The following is a 15,539-nucleotide window of genomic DNA, read 5'->3' as shown; positions in this document are numbered from 1 at the left end:
ATCGCTTGGCGTAAAAGCTTTATCGGTAGGGTGGTATTGAACAACGGCCGAAGCCTTTTATACTCTCTCGCTTGATTAAAAGCGCGTAGACAATGCATCATAGTTCAGCTATGTTTTCCTAACAACGGCAGGCACAATTGTAGAGTATTTTTCATAACAAACATGTATGCACCAGGCAAAAAAGTGCTCTACTTCAACTTTGAATTGAGACAGCAAAAATGCTACAGTCGTATGGTTAAGTTAGTAGTTTTTTTATGTACTTTCTTGACTACGCACGGTTTTATCTCAATTTAAACATCAGAACCTGTTCTTTTAAGAATAAATTCAAAATTCAGAAACCCCCGACTTTTTTAGTTTAATTATTCTACAAGTAAAGCACTTTCATTTCTCACTCATATTAATGGAGTTATGAAAAAAAAATTGTAATTCGCCATTCTGGCGACCATCTTGGATTTGGAATTGATCATAGTCTATAGTAGCTATGTATAATCTGTGATATAGGACATGGATAGGGAACAGAAGGTTAAACATTTATGTGGCAAAAAATAACGCAGTGATATTTAGAGTATAAAGTAAGGCGGAAAGGGTTTTTTCTCAAACATGCGCGGAAATCCATTTTTGTCTTCTACGTTTTTATTTCAAGTATCAGATTAATTTTTAAATCCTGATATTCTTTATTGAACTGTCGCTAGGTAACATAATGTTTGTATACTCTTGGTGGTGTCTTCGTCGAGATGTGTGTATGAAACAAGGCCAAACAAAATATATACGATGGGCGGATAAACCAAATGAATATTATAAAGCTGTTAACATTTAAGAAATTTAAGAAAATAAAAATTGGCTATAGCTTGATTAAATCCTTTTAGATTATATTATCAAAATTAAGCTTAATTTGCTATACTCCGCGAAAAGCAGGAGAATCTGTGTGGTGTAATTTATAATTTCTTCAATCCTTATACTCCACACCAAACAGATCCCCGGTAATATACCCTCTACGCACGTTTCGCTCCGAAACTGGAGCATCCTCAGGAGATGTTGACTTTACAATTAATAATTGTTAATTCAACAATTTTGTACTTAACAATTATTCATTGTAAAGTCAACATCTCCTGAGGATGCTCCGGTTTCGGAGCGAATTAAGCTTAGTTTTGATAATTTATCATGGATTTCCGCAAAGTAACGCCTGCTTCTATCCAATGTCCCTTTTAGATTAGATTATTTTACAGAAACCATTGCGGAAATAGCAATTTTGACTGACTCGTATTGTTGTTGTTAATGTTCCTGATTGTGACATTACTGTACAATTACAACCTCTAAAATGTTATAAATAAGGAATAGCATTTTAGACAATATATTCATCCAAAGGCTGCACCGTAAATCAGGTGATATCGTAAGGAATTGCGGAAGGAAGGGCTCACGCCTAACCCTCCTATATTACGTTTCATGGGTCTCACGTATTCGCACTGAGTCTAATATAGAAAGTCCCTAATATGGAAATAGCCAAACATAATAAAACATGCATAAGGAAACGGTAGGTAAAATACATGCTGTTTTCAACTTGTATGAAAGGAAAATGTCAAGTGTACTTAAGAATTTTCTGAATAATAGAAATATAAGTAGAAACTACCTATAATTCACTGAAAATTTGCTTAAAATTATACGCTTTAATAATGATATCTATTCATTGAAGTTCAACCACAAAATAAACATACTCTGTATTATTAAATAAAACAATTTTATAATTTATATACAGACTAGCTGAACCGCGCAACTTCGTCTGCAGCTAGAAAAAACCTAGAAACTAATGCAGCGCCTACCAGGTGGGCCTGTTTTATTTCCAAACTATGTTATTCGCGGCCGTACGTGTTATTCTATACCCGTCGCAACTACTAAGCGATAGGTTCAATTTGAATATTTTAAAACTGAATTTACAGGCATATAATAAAACTTAATATTATATTACTTAATTTCTTTCGCATTTATAATATTATTATTTAGCAGGATGATACGCATGCATTCGTTCGTTGTCCCATATGCCTCGCGACTTGCAGTTATCTGTGAAGAGTTATGTCCTATATCTCCGATAATATTTATCAAATCTACATTAAAATTTGTCAGAGCGTGCTTAGTATACACTTTCAAATAAAAAAAGAATTATAAAAATTGGTCAAAATTTAACGAAGCTATGAAGTAAAATTGATAAAAAATTTCATCCCATTTCCCGGAGGAAACTTATTGTTTATCGGGATAAAAAGTATCCTATATGTTGACCCGGTATATCAGCTACCACTATACGAAATTTTATTTAAATCCGTTCAGTAATTTGATGTGATGCTCGGACAGACAGACAGACACACAGATAAAAATTAAATAAAAATCTGTTTTGGACTCAGTGTCGATTATAAAGCATCCCCCGTTCAAAATGTTTAAAATATATTAAATGTACAGAAATCTTCCAGTTACAGTTTTATTATAAGTAAAGATTTGATGAAAAAATTGTCATCTCTTGAAATGGTACTTTTTCATTCCAGTACAGACTTGGAATCGACGCGCGACGTACGGAAATTAAAAGCGTCAATCTCGTGTCCAGATTTCATTTCCCGCAGTACCAGCCTAATTTGCTTGATTAAAAAATGAATGAAAATGAAAATAATAGCTGACGTTAATTCATATTAATTTATAACATAATAGTTTAGTAGCTTAATAATCTTTCAGTTGATTGTTCATTCCCGTTGAAAATATTTGTGAATTTCAAATAAAATTTGCGTGAGAACTAAAATATTTTGAACAGAAATGGCTTGGCAATGAAAATAAGACCAATTAAAGATGGAATCAAACATATTGGTTGGTGGAAATTTATTTAAAATCCTGTCTTTTTTGAAGAACGATAATTTTTTTTTAACAAAAATAAATATATATAAATTCATTATAAAAACTATTACAGTCCAGCCTTAACTAGCTGTGCGGTACTAGCTGTTCCCGCGGTCTTAGTCCGCGTTTATTACGGTTTTTTACTTATCCCTTAAGAACCATTTTTTGTCATGGGATAAAAAGTAGCCTATGTTACTCTCCAACCTTTTAAGTAACTCTATGCAAAAAAATCAAGTTGATAGGTTGCTATCTTGGAGCGCGAAGGATGGACAAATAAACTTTCGCATTTATAATACTATACATATTATATATATAAATATATATATTATCACATATGGCGCCATCTACTATAATATTAGACTTGAGCATACTTTTCAAAAAGAGCAACTACTGAGTTTCTTGCCGGCTCTTCTCGGTAGAATCTGCTTACCGAACCGGTGGTAGAGTCACACAAACATGCATACTTGACGTTTCAAAAGTGCTTATAAAGTAGGCCTACTTGAAATAAATGAATTTGAATTTGAATTTGAATTTGAATTTCCATTTTTATTTCATGTAATTCTTGCCACAAGTGCATTCGCTAGAAATGCCTTTGCATTACTATCTATTCTTTATAATTTTAGGTAGTAAATCAGGCAGTCTAAATGTTTTCGTATATTTGATTTTATCAGCGGACGATGGAGATAGCAATGTTGGGAGTATCTCTACGTGATTAAATCAGAAATGAGGAGATCCTTAAAAGAACCAGAGTTACTGACGTAGCTCAGCGAGTCGCAAAGCTGAAGTGGAAATGGGCAGGGCACAAAGCTCGGAGAACCGATGGACGTTGGGGTTCCGAGGAGCTGGAATGACGACACCACACATGTAAACGCAGCGTTGGTCGGCCCCCAACGAGATGGACAGACTTCATAGAACGAGTCGCTGGGAGCCGCTGGAAACAAGCGTCCCAGGACTGTGGATTTTGAAACTCCTTAAAAGACCTATGTCCAGCAGTGGACTTCAATCGGTTGAAGTGTTGATGATGATGATGATGATGATTTGATTTTGTTGCATTATTATTATATTGTATATCATTGGCATCGAGAGTACGGTTGTAAAATAGTAGTATTCGATTACAAAATAGTAGATATTTGGATATTTTAGTGCAATTTTTTTTGTAGTCATCCAATGTCATTGTTTTTTACAATGATACACGCTTTTTATTAGCTTCACCTGTATGTTTGTATGTTTGTTTGTAACCGACTTCTTTGAGCGCGATTTTGACCCACTTTGAACGATCAGATTTGATTCAAACTTTGTAGACATATCGAGGATCGATGACAATACACTAATTACAATTACTACAGCGCCATCTAGACCCAAATGTAAAAAACCCTAGACCCAAATGTAAAAAACCTATTGCGTTTCCAACAGATGGCGTTCGCGTACCTAACAAATACCACAGAAAACATTAAGCTACTAGATGGTAGAGGGCGTTAGCTGTTTCTTTTTAATGGACTGTTTTAAACAAGTTATCACGGAATTGATAGTAGATTAGATCAAATAACAGTTTAAAATAAACCAAACTAAAAAGTAGAAAATAAATAATAGTTTAAAAAAAACTAAAAAACACGCTTTTTATAGAAAACCGAACTAAAAAATAGAAAATAAATTTTAATAAATTTAAATTAAGAATAGTGTTAAAAATTTCTATAAATATAAATTAATAATAGTGTGAATAAAAATATATTTTATTTAAAAAAAAGCGTGGGGTGCTTTTAAGATATTATCAAAATAATAATCACTCTACTCATATCTGTCAATAAAATATTTATAACTATTGACACCATGCACCAAAAACTAAAAATAGAAAATAATATTTTCAATTTTTTAGTTCGGTTTTCTATAAAAAGCGTGTTTTTTATTTATTTTTTAAACTATTATTTATTTTAATATGTGTCTCGGGGAGAACAATAATCCGTCGGTACCGGTTATTATCATGACGTGATAATAATCGTTAAAGCTAGCCAACCCGCATTGAAGCAGTGCTGTGGGTCGAAGCTCTAAAACCGTATCTCCAATAAGAGACGAGGCCCAACAGTGGGACGTTAAAAGGCTTCTGATGATAAGGCTGTAAAAGTTTTGTCTTCGTAATTCCGCCATGTCATTCTATCCTTAGGCAAACATTTAATAATAATATTTTTTTAATTCTTTCAGTAATTCGTTCTTATCGTTATCATTAAAGTACGGTCATTATTTGGTGCATCACAATAGCTATACAATTATAAACGACGCGGGTAAATTACAAATGTCAACCTGAACGACAGTCTCGGATATTTATTGAAAGGCACTGAAAGGTGAATCGCACGCGAATCAAAATGTTAAACCAAAATTGAATTTAGCGTTCTGACAATATCGTAAACTCGTGAAATACCTACCAAGCTAAAACTAGGTTACAGTGGATGTTTATTAAAATGAATAGTATCTATAAATACACAGTTTAAAACTCTTTAAAATATTATAGATCAGGCACGGTTGGATACCCTTGTAGTTTTAGTTATAAGTTTAACAAGAAATGTGCCATATATGGCCTATTTGAATTAAAAATATTTCGAACGTGTAAGTATGTACTAAATAAAGATTGTGCGTCCTCATCATCATGCATAGCCCATTAGTGTCCCACAGTTGGGACTCTTATCTTAAAGGAGAGAGGGAAATAGAGCTCAAACTCTTCACGCTGGTACAAAGCGGCTTGTCATACTCAAACGATTATTATCACATGATAATATAAAGGGGCCAACGGATTAATGTTCTCTCCGAGGCACAGATGTGGGAATGGTCCAATTTACTAAATTCAGGCTGGTAACGAGAACTTCTTGAACCAATACATAATACCTTTTTGGCCGATAATTAATCGAACTCAGGATATCGTGTTTCTTAGTAGAACGTGCTAACTAACCGACGAGGTAAGCAAACAGTCTACTTTATTATATTAGGGCTGCCTTGCAAAATTAAACCTTGCGAAACTCAGTTTAAGTAGGTTATTTAAGTAGTATCTGTGTAATTAGATAGAAATGGGGTAAAGGATAAAGTTTCAACTCGGTGTTTATGTTTTATCTAACAGATTTAGTCTTGGTTACTATATTTAATGATTCTTCGGATTTATTTATTTATTTATTTATTTATTATTTATGTACCATAAATTGTGATTGTGAACATAAGATACATGAAGTGTACAAAGGAAAGCTTATTTACATTTTTCAAGGCGCAGTAGATTGAAACTCTCGCAAAATCTGCTGAAATAGATGTAATATCTGCGTTATTTTTGCAGCAGCCATTATTGTAATAGTTTCGTTTGCTTGAAGTGGTTAAGTATATCTTCCTGTCGTTTTAGCCGAAGCGCTCTCGAATAGATCCATAGAGATAAATATAAATAAAATTAAAGTCTGTTTGTTTTTTACTAAATGAATCAAACAAAATCTATTTCATGGAAGGCCAGAACATTTTCTTCTAATCTTTGTTTCTTGTATGTTTTTCCAAATTCAACGGTCTTGTGCCGATTATGACTAGTGAATTGCTGCGACCACTTGACTTATTGCACAAAAACGGACAGGCAGACTAACTGTTAGGAATATTATAATAGTAATGTTAGAGTCACTAGAAACATACATACTTGACGTTCCAAAAGTGCTTATAAGCGTTAGTAGGCTGACTTGAAATAAATGAATTTAACCTAAAAATAATATACTAAAAGTACACTTAACACCTACCTTCAGGGCATCCTCGTGAGAAATGCCTGAGAATGGTGTCCCGTTGACTTGCAGGATGGAGTCGCCTGGACGGAGCCCTGCCCGCTCCGCCACCGAACCCTCTTCCACCCGCGATATGTACACACCCACTCCTGTTATACAAAACAAATAAATTAAACATTTGTAAGTAATAAACGTTATTTTTTTAACAGTGCAATATAAAAAAATAATGCAAATGTTCTTTGTACTTGTAACAAGTAGTTCATTGTACATGTAGTCATGTCAATCAACCAAAGTATCTCGATACAACGATCAAATACTTTGGTATTTGAGTAGGGATCGCACTTTATCAAACATATACATTTTAAATCCCTACTAATTTGAACCAGCATCTTTTCGGTCACGGTCTGTGCTTTGGGAATTAAGCTAGGATTATCGTAGCATCGATGCAGGTGAAATTAATATTATATGCCTTTTTATTACGCTTTTTTCCGCGGTCCTAGCAGATGGACTACCTGATGGTACGAGTAAGTTGAAACCATCGCCTATAAAAGATCAACACTTCGCAAGGCATGCAAGGAATACGTCCTGTAACGTGCCACCCTGTGTCCATCGAGACGGACGAGATCTGTTAATATTTAACTAATATTTATAAAACTACATCCTAGTCTATAACGACTACGGCTATAGCGTTCACAAAAATATATTTAAATTTAAGAGAAAATGTGACTGCAATAATTTGAACATTAGAAGCAAAAATAAACTAGCAGTGCAATATACTAGACTACATAAAATAAGTAATTCATTTAAACGAAATTGTAAACAATTTTTCAATAAACTACCACTTGATATCTTGGAGAAGTCCTATTATAGTAATAAGGCCTACGTCAACGATAAAAATGCTTGGGTGTAAAGTGACAATGTGAGATGGTGATAAAAAAAACAACCGGCTAAGTTTGTTGTTCTTTTCAGACCAGGACGCGTTTGGAACCCTCGTAGCTTTAGTTTTAAGTTGACGAATTTAGTTATCAACCCTATGTTATATTTTACATGTAATGTACGCATCAAAAGTGCCATATATGTGCCTATTTAAATAAAGAAAAAAACAAAAAATGCAATTATTTATATATTTCTATACCCTCAAAATAGATGTAGGAACATCATCACATCAATAACCTATAACAGTCGACAGATGGCCCAAAGGCCTCTCCCAAAAGGAGGGTTTGCCCATATCTGCCATGCTGGTCAGACGAGCTTTTGATCGCAATAGATTTTAGTAGTACAACAGAGTAGGTACTACTGCCTGTTCTCCGTTTTAAACGCCTTGAATTGGTCAAAACACTTTAATGAAAATAAAAAAATAATAGTTTTCATTATTAGAGTAAAATAATTCTCCATTCTGAGCCTAAATGTGCCACGACTGGGCAGAAACCTGCTACGAGACGTTAAAATGCTCAGGTATATTGTAAATGTCTTGTAAAATGCGATATTCAGAGTACTAGTCGGTTCTTGAACGCAATCCTTATCTCATAATCCGCAGTTGCAACTAGAATGTGGTTTCCGAAGACCGAACTCTTTGCATTGATAAAAATGCAGCTGGCTTTTTTGTCCATATTTCCTTGCACCTATTTCAATTCTTCTATTTGTTAAGTATCAAGTAGAATACCATATTCTAATAATAATAGCGATATTTACTACAGCACCACAACTAATTTTCATTCTATATATTAAATTTAAGCGTTCTAGTGTTAAATATTACGTGACTTCACTTCACTATAAGAATAAGAAGATGATTTACATCCTCATATTCTTGTAGTGAAGTGAAGTTAATTCGTCGTCTTTCTCTGATCTAGCTTTGGGTACGGGGCTATACAATAACTTTTTACGATACAGGTAAGCCCGCTACAATCTTAGACTGCATAATCAAACATAGTATTCATAGTATTATTTGTCGTATAATAAGAAAATACTAAAATTTTAAAAAGTTACATAAAATGAACAAATAGCGTCAACTCTAAACCTACGATACATTCGTATAACAATTTTAAAGAGAACACTAAATTCTTATCTTTTACACTTATCACGATTCAATGTTAAAACTTAAAATAAATAGCTCGTACGTGATAGAAAACGTATTGAAACTTTTAACAATTGTAATTCCTGCTCGTTTAGAAGTTTCAGACAGACTTCCTTTTGTGCACGGTTTAATCACTCTTAAATTAACCTTTATCTTGTCTTTTGTGAAATAAGGTTATTTAGGAAATTTTGTGTGTGTTGATACAGGATTATAGACTTTATCTTGCGTTTGCGTAATAAAAAGTGTAAACTTTTGTGTACGCATTGAATTTCCTATTATTTATGGAATATACTTAGTCGGTAATTTTCACCCTTGTATTACGAACGGGCGGTTTCAAACAACTTCGTCCACGTACATCTTCTGATAAGTTTCCCTTACAAACTTTCATCCACTATTTCAGGCCCGCCTGCCCATGCTATTTGTTTTCGCTAGGCGTTATTTCTGACTTGTTTTTTTGTTGCTCGACTTCTATCGTACTTTTAAGTTAAATAGCCTATATACTTTCTTGAAAATTGGGCTAGTACAAAAAGTTTTATTAAATTCGATCAAAAATCTTACTAAACTAATAACTAGTCGGTAACTCTAGTTCTTCTACAGATCTCCCCATTTCTGGTCTAATCACGTAGAGATACTCCTAACATCGCTCTATCCGGTGAATAACACTGAACTTCCTATGGGCCTCACAAGCCTTCTTGTGAGGCCCATAGGAAGTTTCCACGTTTCAGATCCTTGAGTCATTACTACGGGATACATTTGCTAGGCAATAATAAAATCATCATATCAAACCATTACTGGCACTACAGTACACGGGACTCCACCCACAGTGAGAAGGGTTAAAGCTGTAGTCCACCACGCTGGCCCAGTGCTGATTAGTGGACAAGCCTCTGAGAACATTTTGGAGAACTCTCAGGTCTACTATCGGTCACACATCACTGAGCTACCACCGCTTGCAATGATTTAGTCCAAAAGATTGCTAATCCACGGTGAGCCTTCATCAGTGAAATTCAGTGATCAGTCGATTCCTATTTATACAGCTCGTGTGGGGGCAATCAATAAGCTAAGTAGCCTAGTACTATAACAACGCGAATGTCAATCATATTATAAACTATTAATACAGAGTATACCTGCTAATAAAGGTTAGGTACCTTCTCAATACGGAACGAGACCCGTGTCCTGTAGTGGGCCGCTAATGGGTTGATTTTATTATGATTACCTTTATCAAAGGCTTTTGAGACGGGCATTGTATATTAGCTATATTTGATTAATATGCATTTAAGAATTTTCGCACTACTCACTTGCCGATGCATTATTACATAGCCTAAATATGGAAAGGTAAATAAAGTACATCATTACCTTCAAAATGCTAAGCGGAGTTGTAATGTACTGCAATTCATTACACCCTTGTCACCCAAATCGATACAATGTCCAAACACCCTTCAATATTGTAAGATTGGAAACCGACAAGTTGATAGGAACAAAAGATTTTAATTTCTTTATCTTGATACTAATCAACAACGCCGTCCTAAAAACTCATTCTGTTAATTTATGAAATACATACCTACGTCACTTAAGCTACGTTTAGTATTAATCAAAATTCATCTGAGATATGTAATAACTAAATATTAAATGTTTATAACGTATATGTTAATTTCTACCAATAATCTCTTAAGTTACATAACACGTTCCTTGAACTCTTTTTACCAACGCATAAATAAACAAGATATTTTTTGCCGACCATTCACAACCTCAAGGATAAGAGCCGAAGATAATACTGGCTTAACGTAATAATACAATTCCTACGTAGCTCTAAGTAGTATCCGAATAGCAAAAACGTATTACAGATGTTCTATACTAAAACCAACCTTCCACTCCTAATTCTTATTCATATAAGACTTTAAAAAGCACAGCAATGGAGCCTAAAATAGCAATACATATAAAGTATTTGCAAATTGTTTTATATGCATTCACTAAAAACTTGGACGACATAAACGACCTTTTTATTTTCAATACAAATAATTAAAATTTAAGTGTTTTGTCTGTAATCTGTTTGTAATGTCTCATAGAAACAAATGCTACAGAAAAAACATTTAAAGGATTTGGAAGATCGATCTCTCTGTTACCTCCGGCTAGTATCCAAAATGGCTGGACAGGTTTTGACAGGATTTTCGCTTTTATTTCGGAAGTCTTTCCTGCCACGGGTGAAATGGGAGCGGAACACTGTATGATAGGTCCAGGTTTTAAAGTTAGAGTCATTAAAATATAGACGGTAGGTTCCTTTTAAGGTTTTTGTATCCACTAAGAAACAAATTTTCTAACTCCCTAAACTAAAGGAATGAAACGGGAGTAAAAAAATGTTATAGAAAAAGGTATGTTATAAGGTAAGTTTATAAAGGAAATTGTACATATAACAAATTTTATTTCGACAAAAATGCAGAAAACACATAGTTTTAAATGTATATTCTGACGCTTAACTGCAGTCACACCTGATGACTCACCTAAGCAACGATGCAGCCTACAAACGAAAGAGCCTATAAGATGCCTATTCACTCTTGATTGGTATGTTCACTGGAGTCAGTACAGTTATGTACATGTAGTGTACGCATCAAAATCCTAATAATTTGAAACTTTGATAAATACATCACTGAAGATCGTGGTCCTGATGAGATCTCAACATCGCGTTGGTAAACTATCTCCATCGGCTTCTGTTGGAGGCCATTTTGGCGATTTGATAGAAGCGGTCCGAATTTGATTTTTTCAACTGGTCTACCCATCTTGTTGGGGACCGGCCTCTAGGTCTTTTGCCTTCGGTGTTGCCCGTAACTATAATTTTTTCCAGGCTATCATTCCCCCGCCGTTGATCTGTTTACATGCGCCAAATTTGACGAATGTATTATGGACTTAACATTGTTATTTTCATGTGCCATAAAAAAACAAATCGTTTCGTTTGAATTCGTTTTTGATGATGGGCATGTTTCAAAGTTGACTAATATTAAGTAGATTTATATAATATTGAGCCATAAATTTCAATAAGTACCGTACCGTGTGGTTACGGTAAATCAAAATAAATTTGTCAGCATGCCTCATCCTATTGGATAGAAGCAGGCGTTACTTTGCGGAATTCCATGATATATTACGAAAATTAAGCTTGATTTGCTATAGGTACTCCGTGAAAAGCAGGAGAATCTGTATGGTGTTATTTATAATTTCTTCAATCTTTCTTCGAATCGTTGAAAGTCAACATCTTCTGAGGACGCTCCGGTTTCAGAGCGTAACGTGCGTGGAGGGTAAATTGCCGTTGATCGGTTTGGTATCGAGTATAAAGATTGAAGAAATAATAAATTACAGTTTAGGGGGCAATGCGTTGGTGAGTTATGATCTTCCGATGATGTTTAGGTTTGCTTTAAATGTTAAACACACTTGTAATTCGGTACACTTTACTACAATATTTATAACATTGTTTAGAGCCGATAAGAAATACAATAACATTCGTTTTACATTGAGCAACACGACTGGTGCACGAATCCAATAGCGAACTGCCGGTAGGCGGTTAGTGTACCGACTACAAGTGAACGACGATTTCATAAAACCAGTCGAGACTTTGTGTGTTTCAACTGCAAGATCAGTTTGGACTAAGGTTGAACTACACCGGTAGGTACGATCGTAAATGTAAGTTCGTGAATGTTGATATGTATGTTTGTGTGAATGTTTGTATGTTCAAATTGTTATTAGTAAATTAGAATAAGGTGTTAAGTTATATATGTATGTAAAATATTTAGGTTAATTATTATTATAGTATAAGTATTTTGTTTATATATTGTTATCAGACCCTACAACACCACACACTCCTGCTTTTAGCGGAGTACTTCCCATAAATTTTGAAACTAAAAAATCGTGTGGTTACTGGTAGTTTTTTAATTGTGGCTACACCGTGGTTACGTGACACTCACCTGCTTCCTTCCCGCCTTTGACGCAGATGCCGAAGCCATGCGAATCAGCGGGGTCCCTGCTCATGGTGACGGTACGCGTGGCCGGCTCCACCGGCGGTGGCGGCGCTCCCCCCGAAGAATACGGCCGTTCCCTCTCCCGCTCGCCTCGATATATCGCCTACGAACAACGATATCCTATTAAATCATACATTCCTAGTAGAAACTTAGCATACTGGAACGCTTAAATGATTGGCGGCATGTTATTGTTAGGTTAGTAAGTCCCGAAAACCTATAAAACATACTAAAAATAAACTTATATAACACCGGAAAAAGATTTGATTCAGAATACCGGATACAATTGTGAACTGACGCATAGTTTAAAAAAAAATGTAAACGCATTTAAATGAAAATCGTAAACATATGATACTAAAATATTTTCAAACAACCAGCAGCAGACAATTTAATTTCTCTTTTCTAAAGAAATCTTCAATTGAAAAATAATATCGACAACCTAAAAACAGTATTGCATCTTTATTTTTGTATAAACGAGCCATTTTATAAGGAATGCACTGTCGCCTAAAACACAGGTTTATACCTATCTTAGTGACAGTTGATTTCTGTATACCCAAGTAAATTATAAGAATAATATAAGTTATACCTATTGTGCAGAGGTAATGTATCTTGTACCTCTGTTTTATTGAACAATAAACAATTATTATCGTTTTTTGCAGAGATATTTTCAACGTTCTACATCTAACAATTTAACTATGTCTTCGTCCGCACTGTATTCAAATTTTTATATTTAAACCGATTGCTTTAATATTTACGTTTGTAAAAGCAAATTCTATCTATCTATATGTATGTACAAAAATGAATTGCAGTTCGTTAGTATCACGAAACTCGAGAACGGCTGAATCGATTTGGCTAATTTAGGTCCCTTAATATTCGTAGAAGTCTCGGTTTAAACGGTGAAAAAAATACTAATAATTATTATTTTTCTGTACGTGTGTTTGACAACTAGCTCCTCCGAAACAGCTGGACAGATATTGATAAAAATTTGTGTGTATATTTCAATGAGATACTGGTTAGTTTGGAAACACAATTGGACCCGGTAGGAGGAACATTTTACCGGGCAGGACGACGTCTGCCGGGCCCGCTAGTATAATATATGAAAGCGAAATATCAATGTCCTTGTAACTAATAACAGGCTACCTATTCGATGACCAATCCTGCCAAACAGGAACTGACCAATAGGTCGTGCCATGAAAGAACAAAGCCAGTGAAAAATTGAACGAAGATTGATTGACGTACGGTGATTATATATTTATACTACAGAAAAGAGCTGGGCGATCAATATATAAATTTAGATCACGCGTAACAATTCGCTTCGCAATATATTTAAGATAAAACATTAGTAATTCTCTTATTTGTCGCAAGATATAACAATTCTAAAGATTTTTAAACTATGAAATGATGTTGGAAAAAAGCAATCTGCTGAGTTTCTTGCCGGCTCTATGCGGTAGAATCTGCCTTCCGAACCGGTGGTAGAGTCACTAAAACAGGCTGACTTTCAAAAGTGCTTATAAACTAGGCCTGCTTGAAATAAATAAGTTTTAAATTTTGTTTTATTTAAATATGTGAAGCAAAATCTTTGTACTTTATTTTCTTACGAAAATTCAGCGGACGTAAGAGTATGAAAGTTTCCAGACACACAGTTACCACAGTTTATATAGAGAAGGAATGCTATATTTTTTTAATTATTCTTAATGATTAAAAACAACATTACACACTCTCCCATGTACTTGACACACGCGCATGCTATGTACTCTAGTTTAGTATGGACATAAGACAAATTATGTGGGGGAAATTTAGGATTCAAGAAGTATATAGTCTTTGACAACAGAATCAATAATGTTCAAACTTATAATTCGATGGAAGCAGGCGTTACTTTGCGGAAATCTATGATGTATAATGTATTATAAAAATTAAAGACAGTTGACTTAACAATTATTCATTGTAAAGTCAACATCTCTTGAGGATCCTGCCGTACGGAGCGAAACGTGCGTATAAGGTACATTGCCGAAGATCTGTTTGGTGTGGAGTATGAGGATTGAAGAAATTATAAATTACACCATACAGATTCTCCTGCTCTTCGAGGAGTATAGCAAATTAAGCTTAATTTTCATAACAAACTTATAATTTAAATTAATTATGGTTGAATTTCGCCCCTAGGCGACCACTAATTATTATTATTATTCCCGCTGAAATATCCTTCGCTATCACTTTTAAATAAATTTCTAATCTTAATAAACTACCACCTAATTCGGACCTAAACACCACACCACTCGCTCTTAAACTAGAAACAAACAAACAAAAAAGTATTTTTCTTGCAAACTAACAAAACCTTCCATACAAGTGAATAGCACTTGAGAAGCAAACGTGCTCCGGAAAACGAGTTCAAGCACTTTTAAATCCATTTACCAAAGGAAACAATATTGAAGAATGGAAATTGCTGTTGGCACCTGTGTCTAAAACAGTGCATTTTGAAATTGAAAATATATTTTTCGAAATACCTATCAAATAGCTTGTAACATAATTAAACGAATACAATTTCTATATATATAGCCCTGCCTGTAGCCAGGTGGCATTAACCGGTTGATTTTTTATGTATAAGAAGTGTTAAAACGTGTATAAAATCTGTTACATTTCATGAAAAGAGCTTTGAGAAACGACAGGCGCAGAACAGAATATAATATTTGCGTTTTGTGAAATTTTGTGTACCTAATAGTCATTGAATGTTTATTTTTAATGCAAATCATGAAACATACGTATAATAATGAATCAATAACAATCTTGTTTTCGTATGATCGTGCTTTTTTTAACTTGTACAAACAAAATGTATTTGCATATTCATGAATTGCTCCTTTAATATATTTT

General features: G+C 34.3%; 1 protein-coding gene across 1 annotated transcript in view; it reads right to left on the bottom strand.

Moving 5' to 3' along the window:
- Positions 1 to 15,539, bottom strand: part of LOC120636972 (whirlin) — a 159,769-nt gene that overhangs the window by 99,035 nt on the left and 45,195 nt on the right. The window contains exons 5-6 of the mRNA XM_039908551.1: positions 12,624 to 12,780; positions 6,621 to 6,751 (exon numbers count right to left, since the gene is read on the bottom strand). Coding sequence (XP_039764485.1) covers positions 6,621 to 6,751; positions 12,624 to 12,780 — 288 coding nt within the window. The remainder of the gene's footprint in view (positions 1 to 6,620; positions 6,752 to 12,623; positions 12,781 to 15,539) is intronic.

This window comes from Pararge aegeria, chromosome 3 (genome assembly GCF_905163445.1).
Source record: "Pararge aegeria chromosome 3, ilParAegt1.1, whole genome shotgun sequence".
NCBI classification, from domain to species: domain Eukaryota; kingdom Metazoa; phylum Arthropoda; class Insecta; order Lepidoptera; family Nymphalidae; genus Pararge; species Pararge aegeria.
The sequence above is the reverse complement of the archived record's forward strand: the minus strand, read 5'-3'. Positions and strand labels throughout refer to the sequence as shown.